The 19,870-nt window shown below is 40.6% G+C and overlaps 3 protein-coding genes across 9 annotated transcripts; all 3 read right to left on the bottom strand.

Moving 5' to 3' along the window:
* Window positions 1–268: 268 nt before the first annotated feature.
* LOC102219027 (trophoblast glycoprotein-like) lies at window positions 269–4,017 on the bottom strand. Its single transcript, XM_005817182.3, has 2 exons — window positions 2,479–4,017; window positions 269–2,263 (listed from the first exon to the last, which is right to left on the bottom strand). Exons 1-2 carry the CDS (start codon window positions 2,739–2,741, stop codon window positions 1,294–1,296), a joined length of 1,233 nt encoding a protein of 410 aa, XP_005817239.2. The 5' UTR covers window positions 2,742–4,017; the 3' UTR covers window positions 269–1,293.
* Window positions 4,018–4,284: 267 nt separating this feature from the next.
* On the bottom strand, window positions 4,285–9,585 carry LOC102220318 (transmembrane protein 222-like). The gene is made up of 6 exons (XM_005798450.3): window positions 9,413–9,585; window positions 9,110–9,194; window positions 8,923–8,954; window positions 8,743–8,839; window positions 8,507–8,637; window positions 4,285–5,840 (listed from the first exon to the last, which is right to left on the bottom strand). The coding sequence occupies exons 1-6, from the start codon at window positions 9,529–9,531 to the stop codon at window positions 5,753–5,755; spliced, it is 552 nt and encodes a 183-aa protein (XP_005798507.2). The 5' UTR covers window positions 9,532–9,585; the 3' UTR covers window positions 4,285–5,752.
* Window positions 9,586–10,235: 650 nt separating this feature from the next.
* wdtc1 (WD and tetratricopeptide repeats 1) lies at window positions 10,236–19,870 on the bottom strand. 7 transcript variants are annotated; one of them, XM_023331373.1, is made up of 16 exons: window positions 19,723–19,870; window positions 19,144–19,194; window positions 18,951–19,034; window positions 18,107–18,153; window positions 17,605–17,716; window positions 17,270–17,457; window positions 16,638–16,820; window positions 16,465–16,559; window positions 16,043–16,158; window positions 15,866–15,941; window positions 15,668–15,761; window positions 15,416–15,586; window positions 15,074–15,309; window positions 14,663–14,828; window positions 12,526–12,718; window positions 10,236–12,261 (listed from the first exon to the last, which is right to left on the bottom strand). In XM_023331373.1, the coding sequence occupies exons 2-16, from the start codon at window positions 19,189–19,191 to the stop codon at window positions 12,064–12,066; spliced, it is 2,007 nt and encodes a 668-aa protein (XP_023187141.1). In that variant the 5' UTR covers window positions 19,192–19,194; window positions 19,723–19,870; the 3' UTR covers window positions 10,236–12,063. The 7 variants fall into 7 exon arrangements, with proteins under 7 accessions (XP_023187141.1, XP_023187138.1, XP_005798508.1 ...); XM_023331370.1 differs by having other exon boundaries at window positions 19,144–19,339; XM_005798451.2 differs by having other exon boundaries at window positions 19,392–19,870.

Raw genomic sequence — 19,870 nt, forward strand, 5'->3', positions numbered from 1 at the left:
GCTCACAGGGGTGCACAGCTGCAGAGCCAGCAGGTGTGTTTCTAAACAACATCTTTCATTTTGTCCTATTTCCACTGAACGCAGACACTTAATCACACACTCTTTGAGCAGAAACAGTGGGAACACGCCGCATGGAGGAAAACAAATGATTTTCCGTAGATCTCCATTCTGGACTCCGGTCACAGTAAGGGAGCGTAGGAATTAAACATAAATAAACAAATGTTTTATTTGGAACAGAAATATGTATTTCAAATAACATGTTGTGCTACGTGTGAAGCAACAAAGACAAATGCAACAAAATATGTCATCCGAGAACTTTTTGCTTCACAACTTTACAACAGTATTAATAATACAAGACATATTTTAATACTTTATGCTTTTTCATGCATTTTCCATGCTTCTGGGCTCCCATCAATGCTATCTGTAGTGAAGTTTCCAAATGTGTGTAGTTGTGACTCTAAGACCATCTAATAATGATTAAAACCAAGAGTGTTTATCTAAAAAGCAGAAACTATCTACAGATTATTTCCATGTGCCTAAGAAAACACAAAGGCACTTTTTATGGTGAAGTTTAAAGGATACACAGCAAGTATAAATATTTTTGAAATTCTAAAAGTACGCCTCTCTATATATTTTCCATGTTATTTAAATAATTTAACTTAAAGAGTGCAACTCTACAGGTACTGTACACACCAAGTGGTAGATTTTAACCACCTATTTCTTTTAATTTTGATGATTACGATTTATGACCAGTTAAAATCCAAAAGTCAATTTCTCAGAAAATTGGAAAATTACATAACATAAACAAACAAAAAAAATAATTATACAGAAATCTTGGCTTCATAAAGATTCTTTGTGTACTGTGCAGTATACCCACTCAAGGCTATGTTGGGGCTCCATTTGCATGAATTATTGCAACAATGCAGCAATCCTCTCCTCTCCTTCCTTCTGGAACCTTGATTTTCAAATGAAATATAAAATGTACTTTCTTTTTTTGCGAAAAAGAGTGCTGCTGTTCCTGTTGTTTCTCCACATTTTGACATGCTAGGACAAAGCAGCCAGCTTCTCTTGCAGTGACCTTTCTGTAGTTTACGCTGATTGTGGAAACCTGTCAACATTTTTCATAATTATAAAAAAATTAAACAAATAACCCTTTGACACATTTCACTCTTGGCAATGAATGTGACTTTTACTTTTTGAACTGAATTTGCAAACTAACTAAATCATTGGATGGGATCCTAATTAATTAAAAAATGCACTTGTATCTTTTATTCCTTCAATGAAACTCCAAGATCATGAGTTTACAGCAGGAGAGGTTGCCACTGGTTTGACTTGTGTTTCTGTCGGGGTTTGGACTATACACGTGTCATTTGGCAGCTGTTGGGACAGCGCTTGTCCCAAATGCCTTTGTGACCTGCTACCGCCGGCCGTGATGTGACCCAACCGAGGGTCAGAGTCTATCTCGTACCGGTAGTGATAGCCCTCCAGAACGTCCCGGCACGCATCCCTCGTTTCTATGATCCACTTCTTCATGCCGTTTCGATTCAGGTACAGCACAAAGAGAAAAACCATGCCGACAAAGCCCAGCACCAGCCCCAGGAAAACGTATGACGTCTGCAAGGTGAGGTCAGCCACCTCAGCCAGGACTGGAACTACACAACCAATGGCCTGGACGGTGAGCCCTTGCAGCCGGGTGTCGGCCAACTCCTCTGGTGATGCACATCTGACCGCGTCAGCATCCACCCGGGCTCTGGTTTTATTCAGCCAGGTCACAAAGTCTCGGCTCTCGCAGGAGCAGGTGAATGGGTTATTACCGAGAAAGATCTGAGCGTTGCCAAGTCTCTCTAGTTCTTGAAGTGCGTCGACCCTGAACGCCTCGAAGTCGTTGTGCGTCAGGTCCAGGGTCTCCAGATGGTCCATGCCGGAAAAGGTGCCCGCATAGACAGCCACCAAGGAGTTGTTCCTGAGCAAGAGCTGCTGCAAACTGGGAACGTGGGAGAACATGCCAGGCGGGAGAAGGGCCAGGAGGTTTCCAGAAAGGTCCAGGCGGCGGAGCCCCCAGAGTCCGCCCCAGCGGAGAGCCGTGGCTAGGTCGGTCAGGGCGGTGAAGTTGTGCAGCGAGCAGCTCAGGTTGAGCTCCTGAAGGGGGCTTCCAGGTATGCTGAGCGCCTCTGGGTGGATTAGTGCCAGCTGGTTACCACTGAGGTCCAAGGAGCGCAGGCTGGTGAGGCTGGCAAAGGTGTGGGAGGCCAACTCTGTGATCCTGAGAAGACGACTAACACTGTGACAACCGCTCTTAGACATTTTGATGTCATTCTAATGCTGAATAACACATATAGCATTTTTAAAGGAACAAACACGGCCACAGATAAAGCCATTATTTCTTTATTATATACACACACACCAACAAAGTTAGTTACATTAACCAAATATGGCTTTAAATTACACAACTGAAAAACATGACACTGACATTCTCACCTGTTATTGCTTAAAATGACGTTAGTGACATTCTGCAGTTCTGTAAACGAATCTGGTCCGACTTGATGCATATTATTCCCTGTGATGACGACATTCCGGGTATATCCTGGAATGTCTTGTGGCACTACGAGCAGATCCTTAGAGACACACTTCACTGTGTGGGTGACCACAAAACATTCACAGCCAAAAGGACACGCCAAGCACTGCGAGGGTGCAAGTAAGAGGAGAACTCCTAGAAAAACACAAGCTGCCAAAATGCACATGTCTGCAGAGTTGGAAACAAAGAAGCTGCAGATGAAAATGACAGCAGAGAAAAATGTGACCTGTCCCTTCAGACGCTAAATTGACGCTGCATTAGTGGCAAGGGCTGCTTGTTCCAGCAGTAGTGCCTTCTCATCTGCTCCACTGTGGGAATAAGGGTTCCCACAAATTGATGGTTGCTCCTATCGAACTGAATCTGCTTGCTAAAAAAAGGTATGTGGTTCCCTTAAAGGTACAGAGGACGATTAGATTAGAGCGCCCACAGCCACTGACCTACACCACCATCTGACAGAGGACACAGTGGGAGAATATCAACAATTACTTGAAAAACATACAAAAGATATATACACAACAATTCTTAAACAGTAGCTATGTAGGTAGACAGCTTTCAAAACAGATCTGTTCATAGTCCTGAGTCTTGCTCCAGTGACATTCCAGGTTGCAAAGTTAAGCGAGCATTCAGCATTTGCTTGCAAATAAATGAATAAATAATTTAGACAAACTCAAACAAGGACACTCCCAAGGTTTTTTTTCCACATCATTCTATCTTTGGTTGCGACTCACATCTCATTCACAAAAAAACTGATGAGAACTTTCAGCATTAAGATGATGATCCATCACTGGAGTCAACATTAGGCGCCGCAGAAACGGATTCATCACCGTCGCTCATGAAAAATGCATCTCCCCACTCCCCAGTGGCATATTACGGAGAAAATGAACCTCCTTAATGTGACTATTTTTCCCAAGAAAAAGCATACAGCGTATTATTTACGAGCGTGAGAAAAGATTAGCAGACCCTGTATTGTACCGTACTAAAACAAACCAAAACTTTGTTACGTAAAGGGCAAATGTCACATTTTAGAGCTATAAGATCAATAAATATTGAAAATATGAAACTTGAATAAATAATAACCAGCTTTTCATAGCAGATAAATGATTTTAAAAGAACTTTTTGAGAACACAAAAGCATTTAAAGCCACTCCCCTCCTAAAAATAGGAGGCGAATATTTATGAATGACATTGTATTTTCTGAAGCCAGCCTGTTGGACTACTACTATACTAAGGACAAGGACTGATTTCTTCTTAAGAAATGAACAGAAATATATTGAATGAATATGTAGATTCTTATTGGCAACACACAAAAACGGACAGAGTGAGCACATCTGCTATAGAGATGACCTCTGCAGGAAAGAGGGTTGGAAGTAAACAAGTAAAAAAGATACAGTACAGACCAAAAGTTTGGACACACCTTTTAATTCAATGAGTTTCCTTTATTTTCATGACTATTGACATTGTAGATTCACACTGAAAGCATCAAAACTATGAATAACACATGTGGAAATATGCACTAAACAAAAAAGTGTAAAACAACTGAAAATACCCCTTATATTCTAGTTTCTTCAAAGTAGCAACCTTTTGCTGTGATTACTGCTTTGCACACACTCTGCATTTTCTTGATGAGCTTCAAGAGGTCGTCACCTGAAATGGTTTTCACTTCATAGGTCAACCTGCCCTGTCAGGTTAATAAATGGGATTTCTTGCCTTATAAATAGTCATGAAAATAAAGAAAACCCATTGAATTAGAAAGGTGTGTCCAAACTTTTGGTCTGTACTGTACATTTCAACCAAAAACAGTCTCTCCACTGAAAGCACTGTTTGGCCCAGGATTATGAAATATTCGGGATCTGATTTCAACCCAGAGATGAGGGATGGGCACACAGCACAGTTCATGCCAAGGCTCAGACAGATGTCTTGAGTAGGGGTAAAAAGCCTGACGACTCTGGGTGCTGTATAAAGTTTATCAGGTTAAATTGGCCATTGCTTGTTTTATTAATAATAATTGATTTTAGTTATAATGCCCTCTCCTGAGAATATAATATCTTTATATATCTTTAGATCTTAGTCATTGTTTTTTATGTATCTGTAGTCAAAACTTGTGCTAAAGTCCACAGACTAACCAATCTGTGACCAATCTCTCCAAACGTTTTCCGTGTATTTTACTCGTGATATTTACTTCACTTGTGTCTTTACACAAGAGTGCTTGACTGCAGCTGTAGTCTTTGTTATAGATCAGCATTTTCACCTCCATCCACTAGTAATAATTCAAAGTGACTTTTAGGGATAAACATTTTGTTGGGTGCTAAATAACTGCAAACAGAGTTAGATGCTGTCCTCAGAGTAATGTTTCCTCAACTATATTAAAGTATTGTAGTAAACACAAGCTGACTATATGGATAAAGGCGAGGCTTGCACAATCACCGCATGGGTTGATAAGATAAAGCAGACTATTCTGATGAGTTGTTTGGAGGATCATGAGGATGGATGCCTGTGCACATCCAAGAAACAATGTTGGCCAGAACCGAAGTAGAAATTACATTTGTCTGAATGCTGCCAGAATGTGTTTCAAATTACAGTTCCTACCACCAGAATTCATTCACTACTGTAGAGAAAATGCACTCTCAGAAAGCTTTTAAATCCCTGGGTAGAATGCCTGTTTGGTAGGTCTCCAAGCTACTGCTCACAGGTAAGATTTCACCTGACTTCCCACAGCTCAACGGATAAATCATTGGATAAATTCCTATGTACTTCCTCACTTTATGATCTCAAATTTTTGCTGTTAATTTTGCTATTGCTGCTTTTGCACTAGGTGAACATTGCGCTATGCGCTGATGTCAAGGTTTGGGGATTCCAGGTTTAAATGATCACTCCTTTGGCTGCATTCTGAGCAGAACTGTGCCTTTACCCCCCTTTATGTTGTTTTATATATTTTTTGATATTGAACATGTGATTTAATAAAACTATCGGGAACTGCAACACTGGATACAAATGATAAGGTAAAGCTCCAAAAATAATGATACAAATCCTTTGAAAACAACAAGTAAGCTTGTTAAATTAAACATAACGAGTCGTTCCATTTGATATTTTGCAAACGTCCCATCAAAACACACGCCATTCATGTCAGTGACAGTGTATACAGCATCAACAAAGCCCCCTCCTGGTGCCGCTCGCTGTATTACTGTAGGTTCAGAGTCAGGATGAACGTGGCGAGGACCCCACAGAGCATGACGAAGGGGAGCCAGGTCTTCAGGACCGCTGCCCAGCTGAGGGAAAAGAGAGACTGTGTATTAAAGACAACACCTGCAAACATCTCGTATGACAGATGCCCTACTAGTAGAATCTAAAGGACGCAACAATTTTAATCCCCAGAGGCTCCATGACCTGCGTCCTACCAAACCATCCAGCTGAGAGGTGACCTCCAGCGGTGGCGCGGAGGGGAGCGCCACCGTCAGTGATGAATTGCCCAAGACTCCTTTGCTGTGGGAGTGTGTAGGAAGCGGCAGCACAAACTGTGGCTGTATTGTTCCCTATGTGGGTCAGCGGAGAATAATGAGGGGGGGTGGTTCTCTGTGCCATATGTCTCTTAATGGAGCCGGACTCCGGCAGCGGGGCATTTTTCCAGACGGTGTATACGCGTCTAAAAACAAGACGCCTTATGTTTGATGCTTAAGTTTAGGCTCCTGCTAAAACACATATTCACACACATCTTATTAATCCTTCTGTGCCACTTTTTATTTCTAATCTCTCAGCTTTCTCAACATAGAAGGTGTTAGGATTTTATCTACAAGAAATAAAAAGGAAAGTGATTTTGAGTCAATAAAGAAAATTAATTCAACCTGTTTATTTTGAACTAATACGATCAGGCAAAATAACATTGCCATAACTGGCATACTTTAGTTATAGTCATCAAGGGAGTGATCATAAAATTTCTAAAAGTTGTCTAATCACCCCACACCCCTTCCACTCAATCATTAAAAAGTAAAAAGGAGGTGAAGTTCTTACTTGTAGGTACGAAGGCAAAAAACTATAATTACAAGTGAACTTTGATCTTAAATTAAAGTTTACTTGTAATTTAAGGAATAAATGCAGAATGTTGGTAAAAAGGAGGGTTAAAGGGTTAACGGGCCGGAAGGCAAAAAGGGGCAACTGAATAAATATGAGTCTTTTATTTCCATCAAACAATATATAAAAAAGCCCATCAAATAAAGTCCCTCTATGATGGTGGAGCAACAGCTGTGACTGCTGCCGCCTTTTATATCGTTAGACAGGAGAACAAACAAGCGGCGTCTCTCATCGGATCTAAAGGATGTGAAACGGTTCCTTTAAAAGAATGTGTTCAATTAAAGTAAGAACTTAAGAAGAAACAAATTGGACATTTCAGTGTCTAAATGCAGTAAGCATGTACAGACAAACCCTTCAAAACATACAGCTATAATTGCAGAGAAAGTTTGTTCAGCAATGTACGAGCTCAAAGACAATGGACATAAAGCCTGATACGCTGTTCAGAATCTTATTTCTAAAAAGGTTTGAACTCTTTATCATTCCCCCTCGATTTTACCAGTAAGTCCAACTTTGTTGGTTGTTTTCTGATGTGTCACACTGAGTCCAAGTCAAATAAGTTGAAGCTTGTGCTGCAACATGAGAAACAAGGAAAAACATTAGCAGCTATGCTTTTGGAAGACAGTAATTTACAATCCAACATGTCCTGGAGACACTGGAGAAAATAAGTTGAATTTTATGAAAACTTGCTGAGCAATCTGTGCTGAAAGTTTGCAAACACGGAGACATTCGGCTCTAACGTACATCATCATAAAAGATTTTGAAAAGCTTTTCAAATGTCTAATTTATGGAGAAATTAGACATTTTACAATTTCCTACAGGTGGTATAGAAGGGTTTAAAGTAAAACCTTAATGCTTCTTAAGTTAATTTTTAAACACACTTGATTTTCATGAACAGTTGCTGTTTTTACATTTTTCTTCTGCTTTTAATTTAATCCAGTCTCACAGTTTGCCTCCTAAATTATTGACAAATTTTAACCTGTGCCCAACTGTTGTTGGCAGGGCTTTAAATGTTCTTGGTGACAGATCCAAGAATGTCTGGGTGAATGATTCTAAGCCAGACGAGGGTTTTTCCTCCGCTGTCTCTCCTCTGGGCTGTGTTCTCTGTCCCATATTGTATATCCTGTTCCAACGACTGTCATTGTACAGGACAACACATTTTGAAGTTTGTGGACGACACAGTTATTGTCAGTCAGCTACAGGGAGAAGATCACTCACCTGGTCAGGTGTTGGAGGATTTTATTATGTAATGTGACAACTTGAAAAACCTATCTACATGAGACAAATTTTTACAGGGCCACTAAGAACATCAGAATAACCACTCTTAACCAAACTAAATGATAACATCTGCCTATGGTATGCAAAGTGTTTCATTTTATGCACAAATTGTTGATACTGTGACTGTATGAATGTGTTTTACTTTACGGTTGAAGAGAGAAAGAAAACTTTCCACCTTAGTGGACAATAAAGTTTTATTTTATCTGATCTTATTATCTGAGCTAACAGAAACATTTTCGAAAACAGTCACACAAAAGGCATTCTTCCCTCTGCTTGTCAATCACGTCATGTTGAATTTGAGCTGCTGCCATCTGGACAGCGATTCAGACCGCCCGGATCAAGAACCAAAAGTTTGCTTTTTCATTTGAATGGGATTGTTTATAATATATATTTTTTAATTTATTAATAATTTGAATAGTTTTCTTTAGTGTTTTTGCCAATGTTGTAGCATGATTGTGTCTGTGTGTATTTTTTTTTTTAATGCTTTCCACCTGGTTGCGAGGGAAAAGTTCCCCACAGGAACAAAAACAAAGTGATACTGATACATGTTTACAAATAGGACCAGAAGCTGAAGTGGGTGTGAACAGTTTACCTCACATGCTTCCCATGAATGAAGGACAGCACACAGAGGTTCACCATGTTCCAGGATGAGCTGTTGTCATACCGCATCAGGTTTAAAGCCATCGCAACGTGGGAATGACAGTTGTCCATGCACAGGTTGTGCTTCAATGCGAAAAAAAGGGGGGAGTGGGGGGGAACAAAAGACATGTGAATAATTCTGTAGCAGCATAAATTATGATTAATAAAATATATTGTATGCAGTCATACCGGCCTGCATTTGTATTCCTCAGATGCATCGTGAACTGCTTGGTCCCACGTTGCTGCACCATTACCACAGACTTTGTCCACATCGAGCCTCCAGTACCTACAACGTGAGTCATTGGTGTGTTGATCTGATTAACAGCCTTTTGAAACTATAAAATACCAGAATTTAGTCATCACACCTACTTTGTGGGTCGACCAAACCCCATGTTATCCTCCTGAAAGGGGAATTACATATTTTATATTAGCTAACAGCAACACTTTCAATGAAACTACAGAAAAACAAGAACATTTTACAGTCTGCACGCTAACTGTCATTACAGTTGATGTCTTGTCACATGATCCAAAGAATAAGAAGAGAAGAGCAACTGACCGAGACAAAGTAAGATCCCGCAAAGTCTCGTATGACCCCTGAAGAGGTGCAGATGCCCATGTGACCAATGAAGGGGAGCACCCACCTGCAGGATGATTGAACGAATGAGTCAGTTCAGGTTCAACAGAACACGATCTGTGCTGCGCATCTAATGCATCTGCGCAAATGAACGCAAAAGCACACGGCGAGAACTGATCTGCTCTGACCGGATGTTTGCGGGGGAAAATAGCAGTCAGCTGACAGAGTTGTCAGCTGCAGCGTCCGCCGCTAGAAAAGCAGGATGGGGAAATATTAGCTTCTTACGATAAAATAGGAATAGGCGTCCAGACAATGCAGTACGGGTAGCGGCAGCTTTTCCTGCCGCTTTTTGGGAAATCACCCTGGAAGTTCATCATGATGTCCGTGTCGTCCACCTCCGCCATCACAGCCTGAGATCCCGGAGGGAGACCCAGACGACGCTGACGCAAATGCAGCGTGGAAACGGAAGGGTATGGCAGGCTGTTGTGGCATATAATCTGACAGGACGCGTGTGTCACGTTTGAACTTCATTTAAAATCGTGTAAAAATTCATAAGAACTTCCGATTGACCGTCTCAGCACTCAGTGACCGCCCCATATGCGGTGCCATGTAAAAGTGTTCACACCTCTTCAACTTGTCTACATTTATGTTACAAACTCAGACCTCAATGTGTTTTCTTACGAAATGAAATTTGTGCTCATTTGTGAAAAGGGAGGAAAATAAGATTTTATCGCCCCGTGCAAATAGAAATCTGAAAAGTGGGCCCTGTTCAATTTGATACCCATAAATTGGTAGATTCATGGGCGTCCAGCTTCATTAATCCTCACGTTCATTAGTGCTTTATAGTTAATATCAAAATCAAGTGTAGTCATCAATTGTGTTAATGTCCAAAATATACTTTTAAATATGAGTTCCCATTATTATTTTTTTAAATAACATTGTCTAAAATGTCTAAATTCCTACCCCTGGCCTGTCTATGGAGTTCCATCATGATGCCGTTTACTATTATTCTCTAACAAACCTTTAAATGTTTAACAAGTTTGTTTTATTTGTGGGCAATCAGAGTACAGAGTCTTATATACTTTGTGTTAGTCTGTCACAGAACATCTCAGTAAAATCCCATCAGTTTGATGGTGGCATTATGATGAGTTCAAAAAGTATTACTTTTGGAAACCATTTTGTAGGTGTACAGTTTTCTGTAATTGCTTTAATCTGGGCGAATAATAGGAATAGTGAGAGAACAATATCAGTCAGTGAGTGTTAGAGCAATGCAAATAAGGTTAGTTGAGCATACACATTGAAAGCTAAATCAATTGTACTTTACTAGACATACCACCACTGTCAGAAGACTGCAGGCTCATGAAGCATTCTTTATTTTAACATAGAATATAGCATCACAAAATAACTCAAATTAGCAACTAAAGAAGTTTTTCCAACTTAAATAATTTTATCCAAATGTTCCTTTTAGAGGCACTATTCCTTGGAGCTGGCTACTCTCATTTCTACTGTTTTTAGGACATTTTGTTCTGCGATAGTCAGCAGAAACACAGAGAAAAGTTCATGGTGATGAATGAGCATACAGCAGCTTGAGACAGTGAGCTACATCTTCCTAACCTAGATAGTATTCTGTCTGCACTGATGTTTCACTTGTGCAAATGTTAAATGCTTGTGGGAATACTAGAAAAAAAAGGTGAAAGACAAATAAGTTAATAATCTTATTTTAATTTAATTTCATCAAAGCTCATTACAGGGCCCATGGAAGAAAGGAAAAAACAACAACAACTGAGAAGCGTAAATGAAAGTAAAACACATGGAAGCCATGTTATTCACCGAGGACCCATTCATTAATATCGTTTTAATTGGGGTCAAAGGAAATTCAGTGAGCTGCACTGCTGATGAGGTGCAGGTGTGCATTTTGTTTCTTTTTTTAATAACGTCACTGCTTTATCGTGAGAAGCCTCATGCAAGCTGAAAACCTGAAGGCAGCAGTGGACTAATGGGGAAGCCATGCAGCCAGGAAATCCATGGTAACGACTATTTGAGCCAAGTTAAAACACAAATCTCCCACTTGTTCCTAAAAAAAAGTTTTAAATTTCATCTTATGTGCAAATAGAGTGAAATCAAAAAAATATTAGAAAGTTATTTGTGTTACAAATACTCCCTTGTCAATAATCAACTCATTTTATATGCATTTTTATAAGCTCTAAACTAAAATGAGCCAAATTAGGCCAGAATAAAACAGAGAGAACCTAAACATTAATCCTTGGCTGTTTAAAACACAGGTGGTAAACTTTGGCAGAAGAAAACTCTTGTTTTTCCTGACAGTTCAAACTATAAATACATTTTATCTTAGCAACAATCATCACAATGTGAGGAGCTACTCTTCGTTCCATGACTTCCTGTAACACAAACTCCATCCGAGTCTAACGTAGCATCAGCGACTGGTGTGTGTGCGGCTTTTCCATCTGGAGCAGGACGCCGGGATGCTTCGCTCCATCCGTGGAGAAGACAGTAGATCTGTTCTGTGACCTGAAAATAGGTCAATCGAACCCACGCCGCTTCTTCCTTGTGTTGCGAGACTCTCCAACAAAAACCTGAGAAGGTATAAGTGCTGCACACCTCCTTCCTTGTGAGAAACTGGGGAGTGACGTGGAAGGCGCTCTTCTCAAAAGCTCTGCTGTCTCCTCCGTCACAGCAGAGAGGGCGCTGTTGGTACTTAGAAAGCATGAGATCGTGTTGCTGCCTTCTGTCAATTCCACTCCCAAAAGTGCCACCGGTCCTTATGTGGGACAAAGGGAGGGCGGCGCATAGTGCAGATAGGTGACACGACAGCCGGCCGATGTTCTGTCAGCGGAAGCGGGGTACAGATGTTAAAACGGAATCTGGGAGAGTCCTTTGCTTCCTAAAGCCATTCTACAGAATGGATGGCGGTCTGTTTAGCTTGTCCTGCACTGTACCGGCCCCTCTGAGCTGTCTTCGTCGTCTGAACCGTCGGGTCCGACGCCACGCAGGCCTGTGATGCGATAACCCATGTTCAGAAGCATTACCTCTAATGGATCGGCATTCATTCGCCGCTGATTCGCCTGAGCAGCTCCCTCCATGTCCTCCACCACACGCCCGTTGTCACCGTCGGTCTGCCGGAAAAGAAAACAGGCCTGTCATGATAACACATAAGCTGGACGACAATATCGTTGCTTTGTGACCATTTTCAAGGGACATATTTACTATGGCATAATAATATAAGTTTGCCCTTTTAAAAACCAATAAACTTTGACTTTGTAAAGAACACGGCACCTGGAAGATAAATAAATCTCATTCTTAACCAAACCCATCCAATTCTACACATTTCCAGCTCACTTATCAACAGTGTACAAAAGATAAATAAATAGTTTGTTCACCTCTGGTCTGGGGTTCCATAATCGAACCACAGGGTCAATACCGCTAGTGGCCAGGAAGCAGTAGCTTGGGTGCGGCTGCAGGCAGTTGACTATTGACTCATCTCCCTGAAGGATCCTCACCAGGTTAGTCGTTTCCTTTTCCCAGATGAAAAAAGAGCCATCATCCGAGCCACTCACGATATACTGGCCCTTGCTGGAGAGGAAATAAAACCGCTTAGACTCGTCTGTTGAGCAGCATTCTTGGGAGGAGAAACATTAATCTTAAAATTTTCCTGGTAAAATTTTAAGATTTTACTTGGAAATCAGTGCAGTCCTTTTTCAATTGAACGTCTTTTGGCAGAATGCTAATTTTTCCAGTAATTTTATGAAAGGTGACAGAGCAGGATATTCTGGTATGTGAGGTTCAGAATGAAGTGACACAATCTGTTTGGTTACCCAGCTCAACAACAAAACGCAACGACAAACCGGATGAGGTTAATCAATGCTGAGTCATAATGTGCCATGACACAAGAGTACATTGGGACATGCAGCCTGTGGGTTCACCGACTAAACGTTTAAATGTCTGAAAGCTCAGGAGTAATTAACCAGCTTCTCTGGAGTCACAGTACATTTGAAATATTCAGTTAATTGTTATGGCACTAAGCCTGTTCACACCGTCTCTGTCTGCTGGCTGTGTTACAAATACACAACAATGACTCATTGTTGACAAGACATCTTGGAAAAGTTACCTAAAGGAGAACTTGACAGACATACAGTAACTTGCACAAGTATTCAAACTCTTTTAAACTTACAACCATGAACTGTCAAATATTTTATTGGTATTTAAGAGACTGGTCAACACAAAGTAAGAGAAATGTCAATTAGTGGTAAGCAATGCCTGATTTTTTACATTTTTTGTGCCAACAACAATCTGAAAAGCTCTATATACATTTATATGCTCTAAACCATGCAAACGTCTGCATTCAGAGGTCACACTCAGTTCACAGGTGTTATTTTATTAGTTTTTAAGCCTTTTCATAAATACTGCTGAGACAGGTCAGGGATAAACAAACTCTGAATATCTGACAAAGGACTGTTCAATCCATCAACAACATCTAATCAGGCAAAAGAGAGTATAGGACGAATGTAAACTAATCAAAACACAACCCTCCACGTAAACTGACAAACCATTTTCACTCTGGAGGAGCAATTATTATTCATGTACTCCACAATTCTGGCTATTGCATGGGAGCAGGAAGAAGGGAAAAAAAGAAGCAGTAGTCCTGTTTGTAGTTTGCACAAGCCGAGGGTACACAGCAAACGTATCTGACCAGACCACCATCTTCCATAAAAGGACCGTTCAGTATCTGTTCAGATGTATTTCTTCTGCAGCAACAGAAATGGGAAGATGGACAGAGCTAAAATAGAGCAACCATGGAAGAAAATGTCTCAAGCACGCCACTTGAGACTGAGATTCACCTTCCAGTAAAGCAATGACCCTAAACACAAAGAACAGAGCCTGAAACACAGCCAGAACCCCAATCAATCAGCCGCTGATCTGAAACATTTCACATCAGAGGTCTCCAACATTTCCTGTCATCCAGCGAACCGGCTACTTGTTCCAAAATCTCTGGGAGTGGTTACAGAAATGCACTAGCTTTGTGCGACCAACACGGTGGTGGCAGTAACAACCATTATAGCAAAGTTTGTGCAGCAACCCCTGCTCTTCTGCATTGTCCAACTGCACAAACAGATGAATGGATCCAGGTTTTTCAAAAATAACGCATGTTTCATGGTGTGACCATCATCAATAATAAATTCAAAAACATTTTGAAACTAATTACTGACTCATTCTGTGCAGTACCAGATGAGACGCAGACCGGCACCGCATCAAACTGTTTTAGGAGACAAAATGAAAATGACCTAGACCGAATCAAAACTTAAATCAAAGTGAATCCCTGATCAAAGCTTCACTCCTGTTAGTTTAGCTGGACAGACATTTGACAAATATTTTATATTTTGTTGCATTAGTGACACTTATTCTGTTATATGATTAAAAAACAAGAAACAAACCGGGAGACCAGACTTGATAGTAAACACACAGCTCTAGACTGCCCCCTAGTGAGACAACAGTAGAATGACAGTGTAGTGTACCGACCTCCCGAAGAAGTTGGCCTCTTTGATGTCAGTGGTGGTGTTGCAGTGACCACAGTATCTGTGCTTGTAGTCAAAACTGCGCTCCCTCAACACCACCTCATCTTCAGGGATGGACTCTTTCCGACTGAACGACTGGAAACGAATGGAGCTGTTGCCCTTTTTATCTTCTGCAGGTGAAGACAAAAACATTTAAAATATATTTGATCTACTTTGCGGTATTTCCTAATAAATAATTAGAATGCTAAAGCTATATATATATACCACTGCCAGTTTCACTATTTTTCTCCTTTTTTTTAGATTAGTGTAAATGTAAAGCTGTAGATTAATGCTATAGTAGCTTAAATGTCAGAAACAAAAAAGGAACATATCTACAGGTTACAAATCAGACAACCAGAGGTGTCCATCTTCTCACCTGAATCCGACTTCGAGTAAAGAGCAGCCTTGATGTCTTTATCCAAGGCATCACAGGCACTGCTGTGTGCTTGCTCAGGAAACTTTCCTTTGAAATCGTCCAAACACTCCAGAGCCTCTGCCACATACTTCAGCTCAAACAGACACCGTGCCAGCCTGAAATGTGCTTTCAGATGTCCCGGGTTCAGAGCAAGAGCCTTCACGCAATCCCTGAGGGCGTCATAATGGTCTCCATCCCTGTAAGTCACATACACAAATATAAATGTTAGATTGCTGCTTTAAAATAAAATTTAAAAAATCACACAGACGATAGTATATTTTGTAATAATGACGTAACACAAACCATTTGCGTTTCATATAGGCTGCAGCCCGGTTCCCATACAGCATGGCGTTGCCCCTGGCTTCGTGAATGCCTAAGCTGTACAGCTGGATGGCCTGTGTCCATTGCTGGCGGGCGAATGCGTTGTTGGCCTGTTGCTTTATTTTCTCCAAGTGAGGAGGAAGCTCCGTAAAACTAGAAGAATGAAGCAAAAAGCAAGAGGTAAAGCTTCTGTAAAGCTAACCATGTATTAAAGGAGATAGAGCTGAATCCTACCTGGACTGTGTTTTGCTTTCTGTAAAGCCAATGTGGCCGGGAGGTAAATGGATGCCATTAGAGACGCCGTTTGTCGTCTTTCCATTCTGGACATCTAATTGAAGGCGACAGCAGCAGAAATTACAAAGACTCGTTCTATATAGATTAACTCCTTTTTACACAACAAACTGAGGCATTACTCTGCATGCAAAGCGTTACCTGTTGTTGACTGGCACATTTTTGGAAGCACAAAGGTATACGGCCTCTGCTTAAATGTCAAGTCAAAAAGATAGACCTGTATGAAGGGCACAAATTAATTAGACATTTCATCACTACACCAGTGAGGAAATAACAGAAAACAGGATGCGATTGTGTGTTTGTTGTGAGAAACGTCACCTGTTCCCCACCCATGTTAACGAGCAGCTCTGTGCCGTCGGGGCTGAAGGTAACATAGGTGGCCACCAGGACTCTCAGGCGGTTGTTGTAATCTCGGAGTTTCACTGGCAGGTGGCCTGGAGCACAGAGGAGAATGTCGTCGTTCCAACAATGCTTCTCGGTAACTTAAAATATCTTCGAAAAGTTCGCTTAGTTCAACTCAAAAAGAGAAACTTCCATAAGTTATGTAGATCCACTACAGGCAGCGTGTTCAACTCAAAATAAATGTTTAAAATATTTCACTCTACATGTAGTGAATACACATGCTTTGGTTTTTGAATTTAATTATTTATATTAAATATCTTTTAAATGATTTTCTAATTTATTGAGATGCATCTACAAATCAAATATTTTGATACGAGACAATTTGGCCCTATATTCACCTGCTACATAGTACTGCCCGGCTCCATCAGGGATAGGCTTCTGCCTGTCACAGAAAGTGTGAACAGCCGCTGATGTGTTCTGGCTCAAAGATTTCCTGAGTAAGGAGCAAAATTTACTTTTATTACAGTTCTGCACATGTCTCAAATCTGGGAGAACATCAGTAGCAACTCACCTGTAGTTGTGAATCATCCTTATGTCGTAGAGACGAACAAAAGGCCCGTTGGCTCCCACCGCCAGGTAGTTATTGTCCCGTGGATTGACTGCGAGACACTTGGCTTCAGCCAGCTGACCGCAGAACTCTGTCAGGTCGATCAGAACCTCAGAGTGTTTACTGTTCTCCCGCAGATCATACTGCCTGGAGGGTAAAAGAAAAACAAATCTTTTTCAAACACCATCAACTCTGACTTTGGACCGGATGTGTTTATATCACACAGGCATCGTGAGGGAAATGATCGACACCTAGAAAACTTGTCTCTGAGCACACTGAAACAGATTTGAGGATCCACTTCTGTTTCACATGTGTTGATTACTAAAAAACAAAAACGTTTTTTGAACACAAATTCAAATGTGTTCAAAATTCCTGCACATATATTTAACAATTTAAGATTTTAGAAAGAAAAACTGTAAAAATGATAGACGGACAGATGAAGAAACTGGTAAATAGGTAAACTGAGAAAAATGTATGAAACAACACATGCATGCATGGACTAACGGCCAAATGGATGGATGATTAACTACAACCTAAATTCAAATTTCTGACTAAAAAGAACAAAAACCAGTAACTGTCCGGCGTAGGGCTCTCACCTGATGATGCCGTCCTCTGCAGCACTCCAGAAGGTGTTGGGCCACATTGGTGCTGTGGCAATGCGCTTCACTCTGTTGGTGTGATCAGAGAACATGTGGATGGTTTCCTTCACGCTCAGGTCATGGACATGGACCTTTGTGTCAGCTGCGCCTGTTACCAAGATCCTGTCCCCAGTGTGAGGCAGGAACTGTAAACAGAAAGACACACAGACTAAAGGTTAGGACATGATGAAGTATTTTATAAAGACAACAATCCAAATCTAAGTTTAGATCTGCGACCCCATTGTCTCAATAGTTTAAACTAAAACTTTCCTGTTATTCCAATGTAGCACTACCTTGACAGAAAATATATTTGCAGCGTGGCCCGTGTGCATAGTTGTAAGCTTCTTGTGTCTGAATGGATCCCAGATGATGGCATGTTGATCGTCTGAGCCTGAAGCCAGCAGGCTGAGTATAAAAGAATAACAAAGACAAGTTAAGCTGCATTCATTGAAAAATTAATGACTGAAAAAATCCAAACAAAAAGAAATTGCATAAATACTGTTGTCTTTCTGCCTTGGCTGCCTGAAGTTGTTTGACTGATACAACAGTTTAGTCTTATTTGCTTCACAGTTTTAGCGCTGTACAAGAATCACAGCGCTGCCTCACACGGGCTTCGTACAGAGATGAATTTTAAAAACAGGCAAACATAGGCCTAATACACCAGTCAGTGGACAAAGTAGAATCTCTCCAAATGTAAATTAGAGACTAAAATGGTCACCTACATGCAGGCAGGGGACAGTGAGAAATAGAAAAAACACCAAGATGCTGATGCATTTTCAAGCCTTGAAGACTTACTCTCCTTGTTCGTTCCATTCCAAGCAGTTCACACAGCCAGTATGGCCCTGTAGAGGAAGGTGATATTGATTGTGAAAAGATACAATAACATATGTTACGTTGTGAACAATATACTGTAAATATAACATCATCAGTGCGTCATATCAAAGACTGTTGAGAATGGAGTATTTCCTGACAGTTATTTTCTCCATAGACTGCACAACATCAGAAAATAAATGAAGTGGTGATGAATCCATGTTTCCACGCTCGTCTCTCGGAATATGAAAACTCAGGATGTGGGAGGCGCCAACACACAGCCGACGTAGTACTTTCAATATGCAAGTCTGAAAACCGGCGTGATCTAAAATTTGTTTGTATGCCTTTCAACACTAAAAGAACATTTTCACAAACAGAAGTTGCACAGTACAATGTTTGTCACTTGTTGAATAAGAAACTAACTGAGTAAATAAACTGTATGTAGCTGTAAATTTCATGGCTTTCTTTTATACATAGCATATTGGATATTTCCTAGTAGCAATGCTGACTTCAAATAACTCAGTCAAACAAATCGCAATCAGTGTTAATACTGATTGCGAATGGTACGCATTATTAGATATTGCCATAGATGTTAAGACGCTAAGACGCAAAAGGTAAACTGGATGTACTGTAATTACAATTGAAAGAGACAAAAGTAGATTTATTACAATCAATATCATCACTGAAATGTTTAACAATAATACTACCAACTTATGATTTTTTACAACTTTATGCAGCTGTAAGTTTCAACCATGACTCCCTTCTCGTATTCAGCTATATGGATCCATAGTGAGAAAAAAAATTATAAAAAGTGTTTGATGTTAAAGACCTGGAGCTCAGTTTCCAGTCCAAGTCTCTTAATGAAGGGGTCAGTCACATGAAAAGACCTTTGGAAGCCCGGCGCTCTCCTGTCCTAGAGACATAAATCAACATCTCATTAATATACCAGAAACAACAATAAGGTTTATTTCACATGATTTATATAATGAAAACCTTAAGAGTTTCGGGTTTGGTGTGCTTACCCTGATCTGCCTGTGCAGGATCTCCCTGGTGATGTTGACAGCAGCCATGACCTCATGTAGCAGAAATAAAGTTTCTGGGGTCAGAGCTCAGACGGCATCTACGTCTGTTCGTTGTGATCAAACTGTTAATTCACATTTGTAGCATAGCGACGGAATAAGTTGTCCACGATAAACATCAAGAATACGAAATGCGTCTCTAGATAAATACACAGACATATCAGATAAGGATAAGGTTAGACTTTGCTCACCACAGTGTTGAAGAGGAGCGTTTAGCTCCTATCACGAACTCCAGAAAGCCGAAGACACTAGCTGAGCAGCTATTGTTAGCACTGCATTAACGACAACCCTCTGTCTGCCACAACAAAAGCACTCATCTAAAGGTTATAGCACTGTTAGCTTCACAGACTCATTTTGAGTCCCGTTTAAACCGGGCCTCTAAGAGCCATGTCGTTAATATATCAGTTGGTGTTAGCGCATTGCCGCTACCTTGCTAGCTAAACCAAACGTCTACTTCATGAAGACCTTCGTAAATATCCGCGAAGACTTCATGACTACATACAAGAACCCAATAAATCTCACCGGTTTGCTTGTCGTAAAAAGACTTCTGTCAAAAACTGTCCATTTAACAAACACCACTAACAGACATTGCGAGTTTGTTGACAGGATTCAGGCAAATACCTTCTGTAAGATGAACACAAACCTCCTCCCACTGGACAAAATCAGCCTA

This window comes from Xiphophorus maculatus, chromosome 3 (genome assembly GCF_002775205.1).
Source record: "Xiphophorus maculatus strain JP 163 A chromosome 3, X_maculatus-5.0-male, whole genome shotgun sequence".
Classification (NCBI taxonomy): Eukaryota; Metazoa; Chordata; class Actinopteri; order Cyprinodontiformes; family Poeciliidae; genus Xiphophorus; species Xiphophorus maculatus.